We start from the raw sequence: 21583 nt of genomic DNA on the forward strand, positions 1-21583 counted from the left end.
GGCTCTCCCAGGAAGTAGTCACAGCACCAAGCCTGATAGAGCTCAAGAAGTATTTGGACAATGCCCTCAGGCATGTGGTGTGACTCTTGGTGTCCTGTACAGGGCCAGGAGTTGGACTTTGATGATCCTCGTGAGTTCCTTCCACCTCAGCATTCTATGATTTTCTCACTCCCTAGAGCTCTACCTATCCATTTTGGCAACAGGTACAATAGTAACCTAGCCAAAACTTCTCATGGTGGCTAAGGAGAAGGGACATGGCCAAGATAAATGGGAAAAGAAGTTGATCTTTAAGAGTGTGATAATTCAGCTGGAAAAGTGTAATGGCTGTCAGTAATGATCCTTCACAGGAGAAAGCAGAGGATGGCAGATAAGGCATAGAAACAAGTTGCATCACCCAGTGTTGAAAGCAGTGGATTCCTTCCCTACATTAATTGGTTGGCCCAGCAAAGAGTAAGAGCTGTTTATTTGGCATGATAGGAAGAGACAACAGATGGAAAAAGTCAATGGAAGAAATTGATTTTTCAGAAGTTGATATTTCATTTGTAAGTGTTAAAGATCACTTTGAACAAACTTTGTGGCAGAAGTTATTACAATAATCCAGGAGTCATTTGTCTCTTACTTAAGCATCATTTTCTGAATTTTTTGTTTCAATTTTATAATATCAGATTAAGAATATTCTCTTGACTATTTAACATGTTTGGTGGGGAAAAGGGAAGGAAGGCTTTTGCTGAAGGAGATGTAGATACAGGACAGAACATATTCAGCTCAAACTAAAAATCATGATCACATTAAAATATATAGAGTAAAGTCCCCAAATCTCTTCAGTCCTTTTGCTAGAGGGACTTTTTTGCTTTTCCATACACATAGTTATTCAAGATGACTGCAACAGTACTGTGTATTTCAGGTATGTGTAGCCACTGCTATAAAATGCAGTATAACAAGCAGGCAGGTTGTTAAAAAAAAAAAAGTTGTTCCCCAAAATTTGCCCAAGGTTTGTATTTTGAAGAGTTGGGATTTTTTCAGAACCTTAAGTAATGGGTTAGGTAGGCTGTAATGGTGTTACACAGTAGTAGAGCCAAGAAATGACAATGAGTGTACATATTGTCTTTAATCTCTTCAGCAGAGTGTTTGCCTGAGGCAAACAGTAACCTGACATCAGCTTTACAGTAGCTGTGATCCACTCCCTGCCACACAAAGCTTTCTATGTAAAAACATAGAGAGAAAGAAAACGGAAGGAAGAAAAACCCTTTAAAGTACCTTAGATTTATCACAGGCAGTTTTTGTTTGATCACGTATTCTCTAATGTTTCAGAAAATGGTTAATCTAAAAGAGATTGCAAGTCTTGAACCTCCGCCATTCTCTGAATAGCTGTTGCCTGTTTTATTGCAGATTTGTGGTTGGATACCAAAAGGCTGCCCTGAGTTACACTCAGGGTGAATTTTGTAACATGAATAGTGTATTTCTACACAGCCTTCCAGCTGAAGGATCTCCAGGCGTTTTGCAAGTTACATCACTTAAGATGCTTTTTGTCCCCTCTCCAGATCCTTTTAATTTTAAATATATTTTTATGAGAGCTGGAGGTGGTGGTGGGAAAAGAAACATCACTGTGTTTCAAGTGTGTGAACTGACACTTCTGTAGAGAGAAGTACATGTGCACTCCCTCCCCATTTCTTAATAAGGATAGCAAATATTTAGCCCTCCGACATCCAGGCTGTGTGCTCGAGACAGAGACTTGGTGCCAAGCACTTCCTCAGAGCAACACTGTAAATTAACGTGGTGCCAGTGTCTGCAGTGCCCCCCTAAGTGTGTGTGTTCTCCCCCAGGTCTTCTCCAGCTGGGTATGCAGGCACAGAATGAACTGGGGGTCTCAAGGTTCCTTCTGTACCACTGCTTTCCATGTGCTGGCATGGAAGAGCAGTGGGGTAGAGTGTGACCCCAATTGAGATGGGGTCTGCTTCAACCCCTGAGATATAAATAATGAGCCTGGCCAAAAGTGTTACAGAGCTGCTAGTTGTTCTCAGCTGCCCCTGCAGCTTTGCTGCTACCAGCTCATGTCCCAAATGGGTAAACAAAGCTCTGACAGGGGTAAAAGGTCCTACAGCTCTCCCAGTTGATACACTATCTGCCAAGAAATCTGGGAGACTGTGTTTCTCAGGCATGCTAAGGGCTAATTTCTATTTTCTTAGCTCCCTTTAACCCCTCCCTTCTCTTCCAAACAAAAATAGCAGAATTTTAATAGAGACTTCAACTGAGAATGCTCCTGTTCCCATCTGGGCTGGTGGAAAGTTCCATGTGTTGCTGTGCAGATACTGCCACGTTTTCATTGACTCGAGTCCAGTAGAACTAAGAGGAAACATCTGTGGAGTGGGATAGCTCTCTGTTTGTCCCAGAAATTAATTGCTTCTGCTGGGAGTGTCAAGAGGCTGAAAGCTGTGTACTGGAGGAGTCTAGCAATTCCTGCTAGGCTTCTACTCATGGTGCCTAAAAAGCACACACCTGCAATTTACCTGTTTCACAGGGACACTATTCCCCTCAAAGCAGGAGAGGGCTAGGCCGTAGGTCAGTGGATCTGGCAGATTTACCAATCCCGGGAATCCTGTCAGCCCATGTTTTGCAACTACAGTTCAGCATTGTAATTGTGTAGTTTTATTAATTGGGGAGAAGAGGGGAGCTCATTCTGCCCTGTGGGCAGTGGTGGAGGCAGTGGGGAGGAGGGTGCCTATGCCACCTGCTTTTAGACAAAGCCTTGCTTCTGCACAGCCTGCTGTAAAGACAAACTGGTGTGAGCCAGAGCTGGCTCATGGCTCCCATGAGACTGGAGTGTGCAAGTCTCCCTTCAAGGGATTTGGCACCTTGATTTGACATAGAAAATAGGGTGTTTCTGCATTTGCTTTGTAAACAGCAATTACCTGAGGTTTACCCACTTTCTGCTAGGACTGCCTCCAGCTTTTCTTTTGAACTTCAGCAGATGCCACTGCCTTCCTCAGCAGTGGGATGCTCTCCAGCCCTGCTGTGGCACTGCTTTACTTTGCCTGTGGTAAGAGACCACTGGCACCCAGAGAGTGGAAGAAGCAAAGCCATGACTGATGAGACCTGAGAGGTCCAGTCCTTACCCCTGGGGCTTGTTCTCTTCTTTAGCACACTGGAGCAAAATCCAAGAGCAGGTCTGCAGCTGGTACTGAATCTCTTCAGCTGTCAGCCTCTGTGTGATTTCTCACTGCTCCCCTACCTCTCGTCTCCTAGTGCTCTCCTGCCTGTGCACTCCCTGCCCATGCAAGGCAGCTTTTCCTTCTAAGGCAAAATGTGGCTGCTCCTCTTAACTTTGCCTCACAAAGGCTCCTTTTCCTTTGTTGGAAGTCCCAGACTCACAGTGATAGTGCTCAGCCACAGCAGGGCACTTCGGTATGGGTCTCCCCACAGAGAAACTGCAGTGCCTTGGGTTTTCCTTAGATTTGCACTTCTAGCTATTTTCTTGGAACTGCATTTCTAGCTATCCAGGAACAAAGATGTTTTTGCTGTTCCTGCAAAACATCATTAGAATCCCAAACATGCTGTTAATGACTCCCTGGTGATGGTTATACCTCCATTTCACTGACTGGAACACTTTTTAATAAAGCTGTGGTTATCTTTCAAGCTCTGTGAACATCTCTATTGCTATCCTGATCTCAAGATTTGGGTAAGATCAGTTTTCATGTCACACCATTTGTTGATGAGATTTGATTTTGTTTATTTAGACAGAGATCATCATAGTTGCTGCAGTCACTTAGCTTGTACCTTCAGAGGGGTGAGAGGAAATCTCAGACCATTTCTGATTTCTTCTGCCCAGCTGGCTAAGGCAGGGATCACAGCCAAGCCAGTGTGCTCAGACATTGGAGGTACTTGGAACCACCAGCCTGCAGACCCTCCCTTTCAGAAGAGCTTTCTCACTGCCCCTTCTCTCTGTGTTTTGGCAAATGGTAAGTTTGGGTATTTCCACAGTTGGAAACCTACGCGTTGGAAAGTTGTGATTTAAGCCCTACCTCTCTTCCTTCTTTTCAGCAAGAGACCAACTTTAACCTAATGAGGCTTTTCAAGGTCATGGATTGCTTGCTTTCTGCTGCCTGATCATGCAAACTTTTCTCTAAATTCAAAAAATTAAGGAATTCACAAGGCTGAAGTTGAAATTCTCTTATAATCCATAATTCAGCGTCCACAGAGATATGAAAGCAAACCAATGCTCAAAGGTGAGAACGACATGAAATACGAGCCTAAGCAGAACCGCTGTCTACTTGCCAGTCCTAAAATACTGACTTCAAGTTCAGTGGTGACCTCACTTGAACTGATTCTGTGACAGGCAGTGGACCTGGACAGTTAAGAATTCCTCCAGGGTTTTGGTGTTAAATTTAGACACTTCACTGCAGTTTTCCTTTGGCTGTTTGGACTTCGGGATTTGGATGATGGGCAAACACAAAGCAGCGAAGAAAGATTACCTCTAGCCTACAGGAGCTGCAGTCTCCAAACAGAAGGGAGTGTGAGTCCTTTGGTGCAGCTCCTTTGCAAACAGAAGGATTTTTAAACAGCTGATACTACTTGAACTCAAGTGCCCCACATTTGTGTCTAGTTTAAAGCCCAAGAATCTACTGTAGAATGGATCCTTCTGTCCTGTGACCCTTGGTGACCATGGCATAGGGATGTGAGCCATGCTTGCCATGGGATGTGATGGAAAGGTTCCCTCCTTAGGCTCAGAGCCAGTTTCCTAGAGTTGATGCTGGGGATAACATTTTGGCAAACTCCTTGGTTTTCTCCATCATTGTCCTTATGAAAACCGCCCTTTCCTGAACTTTTATTGACCATTTCTTCTCAATTAGTCTCAAAAACAATGATCCATAGATTTGGCTCTCTCCATTTTAACCTTATTCCGATGTTTATGTTGGTGGAAATCCGGAATGATGCCAGCACAAATTTAGGCAGCGGCTAATGAGTATCAGAGATTTTCTTATGTTAGCCACACATCTCACAGAGTGTCTTTTACTGTCCACTGCTATCTCTCCTGTTCTTCTCTGAGGTTACTGCACTGCCACTGACACATGGATCCTACCTGCAGAGTGGATGTCACTGAACCACAGAATATTCCAAGTTGGAAGGGACCCTCAAGGATCATCAAGTCCAACTCTTAAGTGAATGGCCCCTACAGGGATTGGACTCACAACCCCGGCATTTTTAGCACCAGGCTCTAATGGACTGAGGTAATCTCAAGGGAGCAGAGGTGTGAAACCCAGTGTGCTGCCCCAGCCACGGATCACGCCACCGAGCTGCAGGGCCCCCACACATGAAGAGGGTTTAGGTCTCCTCTTTGCTCTCCTGCTGTCAGTGCTGGTGGGGGAGGCAGGAGTCTTCCCAAAGGAGGGGAGACTTAAGGCAAAGAGCTAGCATCATTCAGCATTGTGGTGGCCTGCCTTTGAACTGGTGACTGTAACAGGTCTGGTAATTGCTGATCTTGATAATAACCGTGTGAATACTGTTATCCAGTTCACCCGTGCACTTTCCAGCCATTGTGCAGCGGTGCTGCCTCATTTCTTGGCTTGGCCATACCTGCGCTTTTCCTAGGAGCCAAAGCAAAATAGCCTCTGATCTCGCTGCCCGTTTCCTTGCCTAGCTGGGCATGAAATCACAGGTCTGCATTGCTGCCAGGAGCATCCAGCTTCCTTTCGTGGGCTTATTCCAGCTACTGTTTTGCTAACTGAAAGCCTTCCAGATTCAGTGTCGCTGCCTTCTGGGTTTCCCAAAGCCACGTAAACTTTTCCAACTTCTTCCCTGCAACCCTGGAATGGTTTCCATAAGCATAGGTTCTTCTACCCTCTTTTTTTTCATCTCAAACCAGTTAACTTGCAATTAACAGGAGCTGCTCTCTAACCAGAAGACCGGGCTTGAAACCAGGGAGTAAAGTGCTTTTACTGGGAAGTAAAATCCATAATTACACAGATGTTTAAGATCATGGACAAAACCCTGGTTTCTTGGCATAATTTTAGCATTTTGCTGATGACTTCCAGCTCTATTAGTTCATCTAATAAAAAGATGAACCTCTACTCACCTCCCACACCTCTCTTACATAAGAAGCATGAATCATCAGGATCTCAAAAGCAAAAGACCATTGAGAGCCCCATTATTTTACTGGAACCTCTGGCCTCAGCAGGAGCTTGGGCAGGGGATGGGCTGGATACAGGCTTTTAGGTGGTTGTTCCCTGTAGCATCCTCATTCTGGATCCAGTGCAGAAACACTTCAGCTTGCTCCCATCAGCTGGGTTGGTGGGGGTTTATGAGCTTTTCTAATGTCAAGGTGGTTTTTTTTTCCAGTCTACATTGGACAGAACTGGGGCAAGGCCCTCTGTGGATAGGTGTTACAGCTGGAGACAAGTGTTTCAAATCTACTTATTTTCATTTTTCAAGAAAAATTAGGGTGGCATCTAGCACAGGACCTGCTGGCTGCTGCAGGGAGAGGCCCCTTTGGTGTGGACCTGTTCTTCAGGGACTAATGGAAAGCCACCCTGCCCTTCTTGTTTCAGCTGGGCAATGCTCCAGTGGGTCCCAGCCACACGGAAATCTGCGGTTAGGGATTACTGTCAGACTCCACACAACAGCCATCCATTTCATGGGCAGCAGCAAAGGGAGCATTTTGGTTTTTTCCCCAGCTTGGCAGCACATGAATCAAAGCAAAGGCAGGCGAACATATCTGGAGCCAAGGAAAACTGGGAGGTACTGAATTACAAAAAGTACTTTCAAGTGTCAAGGAAAGGGAACATGTGTGTGTATGTAGGTGTCTGGCATCTCTTAGGCTCCATCCATCCCATTTTGGGATAGTCCAGGCAGGAGAACAGTAAATCCCCAAAATATATATTTTCTGGTTTAAATTTGAGTGAGGGCTGGTGCATGTGATAAAGGGCTGTGGAAATTAAACTGTTACTCCTATGCTTCAAAAGCTTGAACTGCAAGAGAGCTCTCTGCTCAGGTAGGATATCAAGGCAGGATTTTCCTTATTCAGCAGAAGTGTGAGGCAGGGTAAACACGGTGGTTGCCAGACTAACTCAATGGCAGCTCTTTTTCCAGCCACATCCGTTTTTCTCGGACATTTTATGCTCCTACAACTCCAGAGGTTCACATTGTGCTGGGTGGCACCTTGCTTAAATTATCAAGAAAGTTTCAAGGTTAATGGCTGATGTCTGGAGCACTTTGTTCTCCAAAATGCCCATCCCTCCTCTTCTCCCTCTACATTAATTTCCTCCATTTGTTCAAATTGCTGCTGTTCCTCCTGCAGGAAGGACTTACCTGCTTGTGCTGCAGCTGCTAAACAACCACACCACCCAAAAAAAACCCCAGGCAGTGGGCTTGGTTTAGGCCACAGAGCTGCTCAGCACAGCCCAGCTGGTCCGAGAAGGCAGGCTGGGAGCCTGCAAAGGGGTCCTGGGGAGAATGGCTTTTTGTGGAACATGTTTCCCTAATCCCCAATCCCAGTCATCCCATGGAGAAGCAATGATAGCAGGACGACTGTACCAAAGCCACGGTGGAACTGTGTTTTAGAGGACTAAGAGCCACCCTACAATTTGAGCAAGAAACAGGGGTGCTCAGTTCCCCCTGTGCTCCTTTCCACCTCTGTTGGTGCTGGCACATTCCTCACGGGCATCCCTGTCCCCTCAGCCGCCCAAACGCTGTTTCACACCTCACGTTGCTGTTGCCATCGCTGACATCCGAGATCAAACTCATGGCATTTTGCTAAAAGCCATAGGAAACCATTCCAGCTATACTCCCAGCCCTTCCTTATGTTTAGCTTAGCAGACTGTCGGTACATTCATTCCCTTTCTTTTTTTTTTTTTTTTTTCTTTTTCTTTTTCTTTTTTTCTTTTTAACAAAAACAAGCGGCGTGCTAAGAGCTGCAAGCCCTCTGGGAGGTTTTCAGCCTTGGCCGGAGCCTGAGCCCCCCCGGGGCCGGGAGGCTGCCGCTGGCCCGGGCTCAGCGGGAGGCTTTCTGGGACAGTCCCTCCCGACTCCAGCCGCTGGCTAGGGCAGAGCGGAGCCGCTGCAGCTCCGCTCGGACCAGACGGCAGCGGCATGGCGCTCCGGGGAGCCTGCCTCCTCCTCTGCCTCCTCTCCCTCGCCCAGGTCTCCGGCCAGCAGAACGGCAAAGTCCGGCCAAAACCGGCAGCTGCCAAGAAAGGTAAGGGCAGCGGCACCTTCCCTGCAAGGGAGACCGGCAGGGCTTGGGGGGATTGTAATCAGCCCACTCGTTTGGTCATTTAGCTTTAGCAAAACTTCATTAAAAGCATCTATGAATTTAATAAAGTGTCTTCCCCCCCCATCCCCTGCTTCCCCCCCCCATGAAAATGATTGTGTAACTCTTCTGTAAAATAGAGAGGGTATTGAAATGGTTTTGGTGGGTTCCTACCTTGAATCAATTTGTTGGGACAGCCTGGTCTGAATTTCAGGGGGAACTAATTTTCCGTATTCCCCCTAAGGTTCATCCCAAGCTTTTCCTCTACTAAACTCTCCCTTTGTATAACCCCCCACCCCTCCTTGTTCATTTTTCAGAAGCAAGTAAGTGGCAGATGACAGACAATTTTGGAGACAAGAGCAGGCAGAAAATACACAATCCATTAAGCATCAACAGGGTTCTTCATTTAAAGCCACTGGCCTTGGGTGTATTTCACACCATCCATGAGCTCTGACTACTCAGGCTTGCCAGACAGCAGTGCACACAAAAAGGTGCCTGGGTTTTCTGTTCCCTAGTGGTTTTGGTTTTTCTTTTCTTCTGTTTTCCTCCTGTCCCATCCTTTCTCCCTCTGACTCGATGCACATTAGGTATAAGAGAAGGCAGATGAGATAAGGAAGCAGCAGGTGAGCTTGCCTGCCCGACGTGTCCGACCGCAGTTGCGTGGGCTTGGTCCACTTCTGGCAGGCACTTTCCTGCTTGGAAAAAAGTGGGGAGCAAGGAAGAAGCATCCCTGGAATTCACTTGGCCAGGCTGCTCTCTACGCTCACCCAGTGGCTATTTTTGTCAGATTCCATCCTTGAGAAATGTTTGCCTTTTCTCCCATTAGATCTTTCTATGAATTCACAGCACAGCTGCTTATTCCACATCTTAATCTGCAGGATGTGGAATAACAGAGAAAACAGTCTGTGACTGTTTTCTAGAGCAAAAACTTTGGGCTCATATGGGGCACATGCATGCATTGCACTCACTGGAGGTACCAGGAGAGAGACATCTCTTGAGGAAGTCCTATTTTTCTCTAGGTGTCATTGCAACTGCTGTTTGTAATTGATTAGTGACAAGAAGGTGGGAGAAGAATCACCTTTTTGACAGGAAAATTTGGCTCTGATTTAAAACCTTTTGAGGGGATGTCCTGAAAATCAAGCCCTCAGGACCAGCTGGTGGCAGGTTTTACTCAGAATTCCTTTTCAAAGGAGAGGTCATATTTTCTGTGGAGAAGAGGGAAAACTACAGCATACAAAAAATACTACTGGTATTTTTTGACCAGTCGCACCCAGCTTCACAGGGGATCAACTGCCCTGCCTTTACTGGAAACTTCCAGTATTTCTTGGTTAATATTTTTCAGATTTTTACCAATACCAGGGGGTGGGGAAAGAGGGAGGAAAGCCCTAAAAATCCCCCATGAGGCTCCTCATCGCCTCCAGCCCCTCTCCACATCCAAGCCTGCCTGCCCAGCTACCACAGGGGCCAGGGCTCAGCCACTTCGCTTAACAATGGCAGGATGGCCCCATCCCATTCTCATCCAGGCCTCCAGTACCCCCATCCTGGTTCAACCCCTGCACTTTGCCTGGGAAGGTCAGGCAGGGCAAAGCCGCTGGAGGGTTGGGGTGTTTGGCTGGATTTATTTTTTTTAATCTATGCAGCCAAACCACAAATGTTAGAAAAGAAAGCATTGATTTGAGCCAAGCTTTTTATGTTTTTTTTTTAATTATTGCTTATGTTTGGATTTGCTTCAGAATGAAAAATGATGCTATTTCAACATGAAAAAGCCAAACCACAGTATTTAGAAAATGCTGAGACAGCACATTCACTTTGCCTGCTGTTGTGTTTTTCCCCCTGAAATTACTCCCCAGTTATTGTTCCAAATGCAGTGGCTCAGCAATGGGGTACAGATGGAATTTGCCCTCATCTTGCAGCTCTGGAGGTCTCATCCAAAAGAATGCCCAGGGGAGGCAGGCACTGGCATTCCTGTCTGGGGAGCGTTGACACCTCCTGGCTTGGGGGTGCAGGTGTTAGTCCTGGGGGACTCCCCTTGGTCACAGCCATGGTGGGGTGCTGGGATCAGGGAAGGGAGCATCTTTGCACAGCTCTCACATGTATATCTAAGGTAACTGGAGACAGAAATTGGAGTTTGGATGCTTAAATCAGTGGATAGGGACTGATTTGGGCTTCATGCCTAATGCCACCTACTGCCCAAAATTTTGGTGTACTCTTGTCTGGGTGCTCTTCCCTGAAAATGCCTGTGAACATTTACACTGCTATAAATCCAGAGTGGGTGTGTTCAGTCTCCTCCTTTGATCCAGGGACAGACTGCAATATGGGACCTGACTGTTCCACTTGGTATATTCGGGGAAATGCCTGGTGTCATAAGAAATGCTGATGGCCAGAGAGGTTTGATGACAGACATTGTGAATCAGAGCAATGCTCATTTCTTTGGGGGACAGAAAGCTGTTTGAATCTCCAGGCAAAGCTAAGCAACTCATGTATATGTATATATATATCCAAATTTCATATAGGAATAGTTAAAACATTAAAATTAAGTACAGAGGGATTTGCTCGTTATTTGGCATATAATTAGAATGGGTGAGAGTTCCCATTTGCAGCATTAAATACATTTCTGGTCAGGCTTTCAAACCAACACACTATTGCGACCCACATCCTTCTCTGAGTCTCCTTTTGGTCTTGCCTCTGCCCACACTTAATCCTTCTGCTCATGGTTAGCACAAGGACCTGCTCCAGCTCCCATGGGAGCATCGGCATCCCGCACACCAGCTTCCGTCACAGAAGACCCAAACTGTAAACAGGCTTGATCCCAGGCTTCAGGAGGTGAGCCTCGAGGAAATGACAGCACAGAAACAAAAATCCATGGCATATAATAATAAATATGCCATGGATATGGAATGGAATAATAAATGGAATTAAATGGAATAACATGGAATAATAAATATGCCAAGGAATAAAATAGAAAACACAGTGTTGGTGTAGCCATGGTGCTCACTTTATAGATGAAGGGCAAGTTAACCAGTCCTGGTTCTCCGTGAGACATCCCAGTGAATGCACTGCTGTGGGAACATCTTGTGGCCCAGGACTTGGAAACGAGTTAGTGAAAAGGGATAGGGCTCTTAGGTGGTTATCAAGGAGACATGTCACCTCTGATGGTGGGGACCCTCAAGGTGGGAACCTGCCAGCAAACCCAGCTGCAGCACCATAAGGAGCTACTCCAGCAAGACTCATTGGCAGTGTCCTGCCAAGGCCTTTGGATGTTACTTAAACCTTAGAACATTTGCTCTGCTGCAAGACAGGCTTGCATGGAAAAAACCCCACAATTAATTAGCCATTTCCCACAAAGTGTTTTCATCAAAGGCAGCAAAATTATATATAGTGCCTCAGTGTTAAGTGAATCCAGTAAAGTTAATTGAGCAATGAGTAAAGCAGCTCCATGCCCTCCTCCTGAGGTGTCTGGCTTTTCATATTCATGGCACCATGTAATCTTTGGGTTGGTGGTTTTGGTCTGCATCCAGGCTGCTTCCCTACTTGCCTGGATTAGTGCCTCAGCTCCTTGGTCCTCAAAGAAGCTCCTCCTACTGCATTCCCCTTTCACCCTATGTGAACTGCTAGATGCTTACAACATGAGAACTACTAGATGCATACAAATGCCTCAATGTCCAATCTCCCACCACCTTCAAGGTGTAAATGGTCCCTTTGTTCCTGTCTAGGAGAAATCCAAGTACTGATTAATAACTGGTTGGAGCCATTGCAGAAGCAACACACCTTAGCAAGATGTAGGCTTTAGTAGCCAGCTGCACCCAACTCCCCAGCCAAAGAGGCATCTTCTCACAGCAAGAGAGCAGCTCTGGGCAGTGTTTGGATACCTACATTGGGGGTGATGAAGGTAGAAGGGGATGAGGCAGAAGCAGCTGTGATGGTCCAAAGGATGGTGTGGTTGGTGGGCAGAGGCTGGTGGCTGGTGGTGCAGAGGCAGATGTAGTGGAGGTCCTGCAGCCCTTCCAGCCCCTTCCTGCAGAACATCAGCCTGGTGAGCAAAATGCTCTCCTGCCAACCCACCAATGACAGCAGATAAGAGATGGGTGCAGCCAGGAGTGCATAGAGACATCATGTGTTTGGGTGTTTAAGGGAAGCCAAGGGGGTGTGCAGTTAATAGAGAGCACGTTTATGAGGAATTGGAAAAAGTAAATCCTGTTCATCATTAGCTTCAAGTTGCCCACAAAACATTCATGTGTGGCAGGACTTCTGTTCAGGCAGGGCAGCATCAGATGGTGTCCTCCTGCATTTTGGGAGCTTGACCGCAATGCAGCACCACCCCAGACAACAGCTCTACCCAGGGGTGCCGGAGACAAGCCTGCACCATGCAATGCTCATGCGTGTGACCTTCTCCCCAACATTGTAGTGGCAACCCAAAGGGTGACACCTGCAGCAGGAAGCCCCATGGGGTGCACAGCCCCAGAACCTGAACCAGGAAAACAAGATTGTTTTTGATGGTGGAACCAGGCTGGCAAGCAAACACTCACTCTGATGGATGTGCAAGGGGACACAGGTGTTGACTTTGTGGACGCTCTTTTATTTATCCCTCTCTCAGGGCAAAGAAACATGGAGTTTTGATGATAGGAACAGATTTGGTTGCCTCTCCTGGGATGCAACCAATATTTGTGCTCTTTCTTTGATTTCTTCAACAGATGGTGTGAGCCTTAAAATGATTGAAGACCTGAAGGCCATGATTGACAACATCTCTCAGGAGGTTGCTTTACTGAAGGAAAAGCAAGCACTCCAGACAGGTAAAGAACTTACTGAAGAATGCAAGACTTCTGCTTTGAGAGAGGAGCTGCTCAAAAAGCGGCTGCAGTTGCTCCACACATCTCTATGAGAGATGCCCAAGCACCCCACAGCAACAAGCCCATCATGGGGAGATAAGCTGGGGGATCAAAGCAGAGTGTTGGCTCTCTGCACTTCCTCCAGGATAGTGAACCTCCTCAGGCAGTTAATGACAGGAGTTGTGCAGTGTGGGGCTCCTCTCTTTATGTGCTTCCCATTTGTACAGCCATGGATATTCCTATGGTGCTAAGCTAGATGTTCATTTTCCCTTATGAGGTGGAGGGATGGGATTTGGATTAGTCTGTGCTTCAACCAAGTGCAGCTTACTCTTTTGTCTGAGCCCCAGTGAAATGGTGACCTGGTCTCTTATACATACTATGGTATTGCCCAGGGAGCTGCACTGCAGGTCAGTCCTGCTTTATTAATCAGACACAGAGGACAGTCCCAACATGTCCATCTTCCAGACTTGCTCCATAGTTACTCTGTGCAAACTCCACCGACATCAGTAGGAGTAGGATTTGCAAAACATGAAGCAGAAATGAGACGAAAATGCAAATTAAGGAGAATTTTCTCCTTAAAAGAAAAGGAACACAAGCAAAATCAAGGCTTTAGTTCCAAGCTCACATTCATTGAGAAGTAATTTGTTTAGATATTAATGTGTGGCTCTGATTATGTATTGTTTGGCTACAGTACCCTGCACTCTCAAGGTTTAGAGCTTAAAGAAAAATGAAATAAATTGATATCCTTAACACTAAAATCAGAGGCAAGTAGAAATTTCCTCTGAAGACCTCAAGCTATGCGAGTGCAACGCTTCTGATCAAAGCTTATTAAATACTTTTTTTTATCTTGCATAATTACGATGATTTAATTGGCATGCAGGCTTTTTCCCAAAACACTCCAACACTCAGCAGTACCCACGACAAACCTTATTTCCAACAAACTCGTCAGAGAAAGAGTAGCATTGGCTGGGGAAGAGCAAGGCCAGGAGAAGGGGCAAGAGAGCTATGCTGTGCCTCTGCTCCATCAGCAGCAGAGCCCAGAAGGGTGGCAGGGGCACCCCAAAAATCCATTTCACCTGATGGTTGGCAGAGGGGGAGGGCATGTCCCCAGTGGCTGTGTCCCACCTGCATAGGAAGGAGAGGGCCCCTTGGAATCCCATGCTGCTGAGGGTCACTGTGCAGCCTAAGAAGTGAAGTTTGTAGTTTGGCTGCTGGACTTGCTGCTGCTGCCTCTTCCTGGGCACCATTTTTAAACCAAATTCTCTTTCTGTCTTTTTATTCTGTTCATGTGGTAACCTCTCAGTTTGCCTGAAAGGCACCAAAATTCACCTAAAATGCTTTCTGGCATTTTCGGAGACCAAGACATACCACGAGGCCAGCGAAAACTGCATCTCTCAGGGCGGCACGCTCAGCACGCCCCAGAACGGGGAGGAGAACGATGCTCTCTACGACTACATGCGCAAGAGCATCGGCTCGGAGGCTGAGATCTGGCTGGGCCTCAACGACATGGCCGCCGAGGGCAAGTGGGTCGACATGACGGGCAGCCCGCTCCGCTTCAAGAACTGGGAGACTGCAATCACCACCCAGCCCGACGGCGGCAAGCTGGAAAACTGTGCGGCTTTGTCAGGGACCGCCATCGGCAAGTGGTTCGACAAGAGGTGCCGAGAGCAGCTGCCCTACGTCTGCCAGTTCATGATCGTGTAGCTGCGGGGCCTCCCCAGCCCATGCTGGCCCGGATCTCCCCCTGGGCAGCAGGGTTCTGAAGCTGTAGCTGTGTGTCCATGTACATCCTCACACCCACGTGCACATGTTCTGGTAGAGTCACCCTTTGCAAGAGAGTCGTCACGGCTCGGTGTCGAGTTTAGAGCGCTAGAGCATTTCCTTAGGTCGCATCCAGCCCTGTTCACAGCTGCACTGCTCTTTCTAAGGCACAATTTATAGATATATTTTTTTACACAGGGAATTTATTAGGACGGCTCAGTTGTTTTGGCAAAGAACCAGTGCAGCAGTGCAGCCTGGCTTACAGCTGCCTCGGCTGCCCAGGGCTCTCACTCTGCAATGTCCTTTCCCATTTTGCTGAGTTTTGTTGGGACACCAGCATAGCCAGTTTCTGCTTTCTTTCCTTGTTTTGCCTTCCCCGTAAGCCCTGGCAGCAATCCGTGGGAGCTCCTTGTTTTTCCCAGTGTCCCAATTCAGCCTCCTGAGGATCAAGATCCTGTCTCAACGAGCAGAGGGAGTTACTCTTGCATTGCATTGAGAGGTACAATTGGGCTAATTTGGCAGGGTACCAGCTGCTCAAAGGGTTGTCCAACTAGTCGAGTTACGTGCATAAATGAATTAGCAAGTTACAGGCATGTTTGGTCCTTTTCTCACCAGCCAGAAGCCAGTTTCACTGACTTCAGTGGGAGAGCAAGACCCACTGCCAGGTCCTTTGAAAAAAAAACCATCAGAAGCTTTATTTGTACTGCAGTGTCAAGGGGAAAGCAGCAATTACTTGGAGGATAGTTAGTCAAATATATTATTGGAAATAGAAGATGTATTTATGTATTACATAAATAACATAAATGTAGTACTATTGGGGAATATGTTGCTGTATAAAAACAATTTATGTATTGAAAATGAGCCCTGGGACAATCAACTCCAGTAGCTTTAGGAATGACCTGGCCTGTTCATATGACAGGAACCCAGATGAACTAGTCCAGTCTTTGCTGGTCCAGGTAGAGTCCTTGGCAAATGTAAATCTGCTGAGCACTGTTTGTGCCAATATAGTCATGCCCAGCTGAAGTTCTCGCCTCAGTGATTTTTTTACTGAGAAAAGGTTTAAAGTAAAAAAAAGCCCAAAAACCCAGCAATGATGGGAAAGAAGTGCTGAGAAAGTCACCCTGGCAGCTTCACAAAGCTTTGCTGGCTAATGGCTAAAAGGTATCAGTGGTTCTTTGCACTCCAGTCCTTGCTAATAACCCCTCCAGTTTGGGTCACATCCCCTGCACTTCCAGGTTGGAGACGTCAAGACATGATCCTGCCCATGAGACAGGTATTCCAATTTGCTGCTTTGTTTAAAAGCAGCATGGTGGAAGTTCCTCCAAGACATCAAGTCGGAGCCAAGCTGGAAACACACATGCATGCACACAAATGCAGAGTGCACGCTTCTGAGGTTGTCACTATTGCCAAAGTCTCCGCTGTTCAAATGACTATAAAATAAAAATATCTATATAGCTTGCTGAAGGAATTGAATTGTGTCAATGTGATTGGAGTGCTTTCGTCTCCTTGTCTTTCTCTTCAGAGCAGCTCCAGGGATCTCTCTGAGGGCTGGAGATAACAAAGGAAGAGGGGAAAAGCAGAAAGTGAGAGCCTCCCACCCTGTAATACACTTTATAGGATTCTTCCCTGCCTGCCCTCTTATCGTCCCAGTCACATGCCATACACAGGATGCAGGCAAGGAATCCTTTTATAGGAAAATAAGATTTCCTTCCTCCCCTCCCCTTGCTGCTGGGAAATTTCATTCTGAAATACAAGCTAACCCAGAAGGAAGGTCCCTCCCTCAGCCCTGTTTGGCAGCAGTAGTGAGGTAGCACCTCAGGTCCCAGCATGGAGCCAGTCCTTCCCAGGCTGCCTCCCACCTCCTCCACAATGAGCAGAGCTGCAGTGGTGCCAAGAATGCCTCTCCTTCAGCCACTGAGGCAGTGATGATTTCTCCTTCCTCCTCTTCTCCAGCCTCCCGTGTAGGAGAGAAGACCATCCGTGTAGAGCACTGTGCCTCGCACCAGTCTGTGAAGTTGCAGGACTGCATGTGAAATGAGGTCTCTTTTGCACAGCCCTTTGGGGAGCTTTACTTTACTTTGAAAATCCTGACGTTTTCCAAGATTCTTTGCTGTAGATCATGGTTACACCCTACAAGCCAGCTTGTTTCAATAGAAATCCTCTAGTTCCTTTGGCAGATGTTCTCTCCATGTTTTGAGATGCGCGTGAAGGCAAAGCAGCAATGCTGGAAGCATTGCTGGCTTTAATCCTGACTGGTCATAAACCACAAGGTCTTAAAACACAAATGTGTGGTCAGAGAAATAAACAGAAGGCTTTTATGAGAGCCCAGGAATGAAAGAGGAACAGTGTGAAAGCCATGGACCCTGGCAATGCTGAGCTTCAGGGACGTTGTGGGTGCTGAAACTGGACCATCTTTGTGTGGAGTGCAAAGCTGAAAAGCAGCCATGGAGATGGATGCCAAAGGATATTCCCAGAGAGGACACGAAGGAGTCAGTCTGTCAAATCTGAAAAATATCAAGTCGCTCTCAGCAGATTTCTTGCTTGTATCTCTCTTGCTCTCTATTTTCACATAGCTAAACTACTGCCAGCACAATTCCTCATAGATGTTTTGCTCTTCTGAAGCTGGGAGGAGCACAGGGAAGGGTGGTTTTGCCCCTCTCTACTTGTTGGATCCAGAATGACAAAACCAACCTTGTAGTTCCAGTGCTACATTTATAAGTTTAATATTATTCTTACGATCTTCTTACTGTACATGATGAACTACAAATTTTCTTTGAAAAGCCAAAGAGAAGGAATTTCTAGAAGATTCCTCATCCTTGCTCACCACAGCAATTGGGTTTTTTTGTTTTGTATTTTGTATCCAACCCTGTGGTTTGTGGTCACAGTGAATGCCAGCATGGAGGGGTTGGAGGGGGGACACTTGCTGCCTCCATAGGGAAACTGTCCTGAGCACATGGGGTCCATCTGCTGGGGGCCAGGACCAGCATCATTTTTGATCTTCCATTAAATCCTTTGGCACTCAAACCAGAGTGGAACATCTGCTGTCCACGAAGTGTGGTCTCAACCAAATGCATGCAGACTAATGGAAAGAAACCTCAGGTCTTCCCGCAGGAAAAGAAAATGTGGAAGTGATCATGTCTGAACCAAGGCACTGTATGCCTGCAATCCCTAATGAACCTCGTGTTGTGATGTATGGGAGATGTTGTGTAAGACCTTATGCCACTGATGGCACCACTCAGCTGCTTGTGGCTCTGTGACACAGCAGAGGAAAGATGAAGCATGAAATGTACATATATTTATATAAACAAAAGAATAAAAGTTACTGGGTGAGCCTACAGGAGTTCCCCCAGCACTATGCCACCCACAGCTGACTTCAACAGAGCTGCACTGACCCACCCCACTGATTGCCCCCACCCCAACTCACCCTGGTCCAGAAGTTCAGGACCTGGAACAGGTCTTTGCCTGAAGGTCCAGGAAAAGCACCAAATGGTTCAGAGTGAAACAGGTAACCACAGAACAGGTAATACCTTTGTGAAGTCTCCCTCTGCACAAGGGCCAGAACAGCACAATATTCACAGACCTCAGAAGGTTGCTTTTGGCTTCAGTCAGTGAAAGGGCTGGGTAGGCAAAGGTGGGTAAGAATTTGGGAGTTGTGAGCTAAAAGCTTGTTTTGAGCCTTGAACATTTTTGTGGGACTTGGTCCTTAATAGTCCTAACAAGAAACCCAACCCAATGGCTCTGCTCCTTGTGCCTGTCTGTTCCTCCTGAGCATTACTCAGACCAGAGGTTCTCTCCACATCAGATGCACCCTTTCCCTGTCATCCTTTGTAAAGAACAATCCCCCAACACCTCTTTTCTGCCTGACACAGGGGAACACACTTCCCACCTCTGTGGCTGTGGAATGAGACCATTGGTAGAATGAACCTCAAAAGGGAAGGGCCTCCTCCACCCTGAACCACTGAGTCTTGTGATTCCTATAGGCTTTGCTGTTTGCTCCCACTCCTGTGTAAGCACTGAACCCTACTGTCAGTCTCTCCTTTTACAAATAAAACAAAAAGCTAAATTAAAGTTACATTTCTCCATCTCAGAAGCCACCACAGACCATAGGGAAGAAGTGCAGATTGGTGAGACTCAGCAAACAAGGGTAAGCCAAAACACCCCTGGGAGTATAAATATAAACCAGCTGGGGGTCACTAAACTAATGGAGAGCACAAAAATAAACTCCTTGGGGACAGAAGATAGAGTGGATATCAGGCTATGGTGTACAAAACAAAAAAACCCCGATGTTTTATTGCTTTTATATATAGAAGCACCCAGAGGGAGTCCAAAGACAACAGCTGGGGACTGTTCCAAATACAGCTGCAAACAAATCACAACAATTTTAGCCTCACACCCAGCAGCCTCTCCAGTCTGTCCTGTGCTGCACAGACAGGTCACTGGCTGCATCACGTCCCTGTGACCCCCCTGTCCTGCTGTACTAGAGCCTGGGGACATCCGTGATGGCAGCAGCCACAAGGGACCCCAGTGCCTGCAGCCTTCCTCCAGAAAGGCAAGAAAAACCCCAAGATGCTGTTGTGCCAAGAGGTGAGGCCAGCTGCTGATGGCAGAACGTGGCTGCTCTCCCCTCAGCCCTGTTAGAAAGCTGGCCCTGAGCCTGAGGCTGAGAGCACAACATGCAAGCCGCTTGCCAACCTGGCAGTGGAGAACGTCTCAAGAAGCTGTGTTTAGAAAACACTCTTTGGGAAGCACTGCAGCTTGTAAAAGAAAATGCAGGAAGGGAAATAAAACCTACAACCCGTACTGCTTTGCAGAAATGCCACAGGGCCATCTTGGTTTCCCACTGCAGTAACTTCTATTTCTATCACGTCCATTAACAAGGATCCCAAAAGTGAGGTCTCTGAATTCAATAGTTTATGTGTTTCTCAGGATCAGTGAGGTCAACTCTGGAGTGCCAGGTCTAGTTTTGGGCTCTCCAGCACAGGAAGGACACAGACCTAGTGAAGTGAGTGCAGGGAATTAGAAGGGATTGGGGAGCTGTTGTGTGGGGAGAGAGCGACAGCTGAGAATGCCCAGACTGGAGAAGAGAAGGCTCAGGGGATCTTATCTTAAATGCCTGATGGGGAAGAGCAGTGAAGACAGAGCCATGGGCACAATTTTAAATACAAGAAATCCTGCTGGAAGAGAAGAGAAGAGAACCCTTTTTCTCTGTGAGGGTGGTCAGGCTCTGGCACAGGTTGCTGAGAGAGGCTATGGAGTCTCTACCCTGGGAGATACTCAACACCTGACTGGACATGGCCCTGGGCAATGTGACCTTGCTCTGAGCAGGAGGTGTAACCAGGCGATTTCCAGAGCTCCATCAACTTTTCTGTGCTAACACAGCCACTGAGCAAGAGATCCTACCTACATTACTTATTCCTCTTCTACAGTCACAGGAGAAAAACAGGCATTTCAGGAGCAGACAGATGACCTCAGACACCTGATGGATAAGCTGTCATGTAAAAACCTTCCTACAGAAAAAGGTTAGCAAGAAAGCCAATGAAAAAATCCCTTGTGGGATGTGATTTCTACACTGTAGTGCTGCCAGAGCTCTAGATACTAACTAGGTCTTGCTGCTCTGCCAAGTGTGATCAGAAGACAAGAGCTGAAACTTCATATAGTTATTCAACCAAAAGGAAACTGGAAAACAAACTCTACAAGTGAAGCAAATGAAATATATTTTTTAATATTAAATATTCAGTCCAAACACACAATTTAGGGGTGCATAGATGCAGATATGAATCAGCTCAACCACAGTGACAGATTTGCTTTACTGTTAGAGCAGGACAGTCTAAGGGCAGCTTGGATTTCATCACCAGCACAGAGGTGCTGCTACACACATTTATCAAGGGAGGCTCTCACACTTTGTTCTATAATACATCAGAACAGAAAGCCAAACCCTTAAGTGACCTCAAACCAGTCAAATTTTAGGAAACACTCCAGAAATTGCTGATTATAAACAGAGTTAAACAATCGGTTCCACTGAAGAGTGAGGACTTGGAAAGAGCTGTGTGGGTGGGGTGCTGTGTACCTACAGTGAGTGACTGGCAGGTTTTCTACACAGAAACTGGAAACTGAACTTGCTTTGAAAAAAGAAGCAGAGAAACAATTAGTGGGGTTTATTCCTAACTTAAAATGTATGCACCAAAAAGGATGCAAACACAGCAATTAGCTGTAGTGTATTGCTGGAAAAGGTAAGCAATCCTGAAAGCATAGTATTGAGGAAAAACACCTTACATAAAATACTGAAAGCTTGAAAACAGGCAAAAAGCATCATTGCTGAGAATTTTCCCTTCTTTTAAACATTCACATGAGTGTTTTGCCAGCCTATATGAGTAGCCTATTTTTAAACCTGCTGTAACTACAGACATAGTTCTCTACAGCCAGATATAAAATCACCTCATGACTTTCATCAGGTGATAAATGTCCATTAAAATAAGAGAGCAGACGGCCCTGAAGGCCAAACTGCAGTGAGCAAAGCAAAGATTCAGCCTTTAATTCATGTGCTAATGAGGGAGCTGGGATGACCCTGGAGGTCCCTAGAAAATCTTGGTCTTAAGTCTCAGGAACTGATCACATCAAGTGAGGTAGAGCTCACAGTGGTGGGATAGTGCCTTGTGGTCACCATCCTCTCACCATCCCTGCAGGGCTAACGACAGCATTCCTTTCCTGCTCTCCTTGCCCTTTCCCAATGCCCTGAACTCAGACTCCTTGGGGA

General features: G+C 46.6%; 1 protein-coding gene across 1 annotated transcript; it reads left to right on the top strand.

The window, feature by feature from the left end:
• The first annotated feature begins 7971 nt into the window (after window positions 1-7971).
• CLEC3B (C-type lectin domain family 3 member B) lies at window positions 7972-16297 on the top strand. Its single transcript, XM_085051360.1, has 3 exons — window positions 7972-8188; window positions 12934-13032; window positions 14372-16297. The coding sequence occupies exons 1-3, from the start codon at window positions 8083-8085 to the stop codon at window positions 14770-14772; spliced, it is 606 nt and encodes a 201-aa protein (XP_084907486.1). The 5' UTR covers window positions 7972-8082; the 3' UTR covers window positions 14773-16297.
• Window positions 16298-21583: the final 5286 nt, after the last annotated feature.

Source organism: Lichenostomus cassidix, chromosome 2, assembly GCF_008360975.1.
Source record: "Lichenostomus cassidix isolate B80296 chromosome 2, HeHo_3.0, whole genome shotgun sequence".
NCBI classification, from domain to species: domain Eukaryota; kingdom Metazoa; phylum Chordata; class Aves; order Passeriformes; family Meliphagidae; genus Lichenostomus; species Lichenostomus cassidix.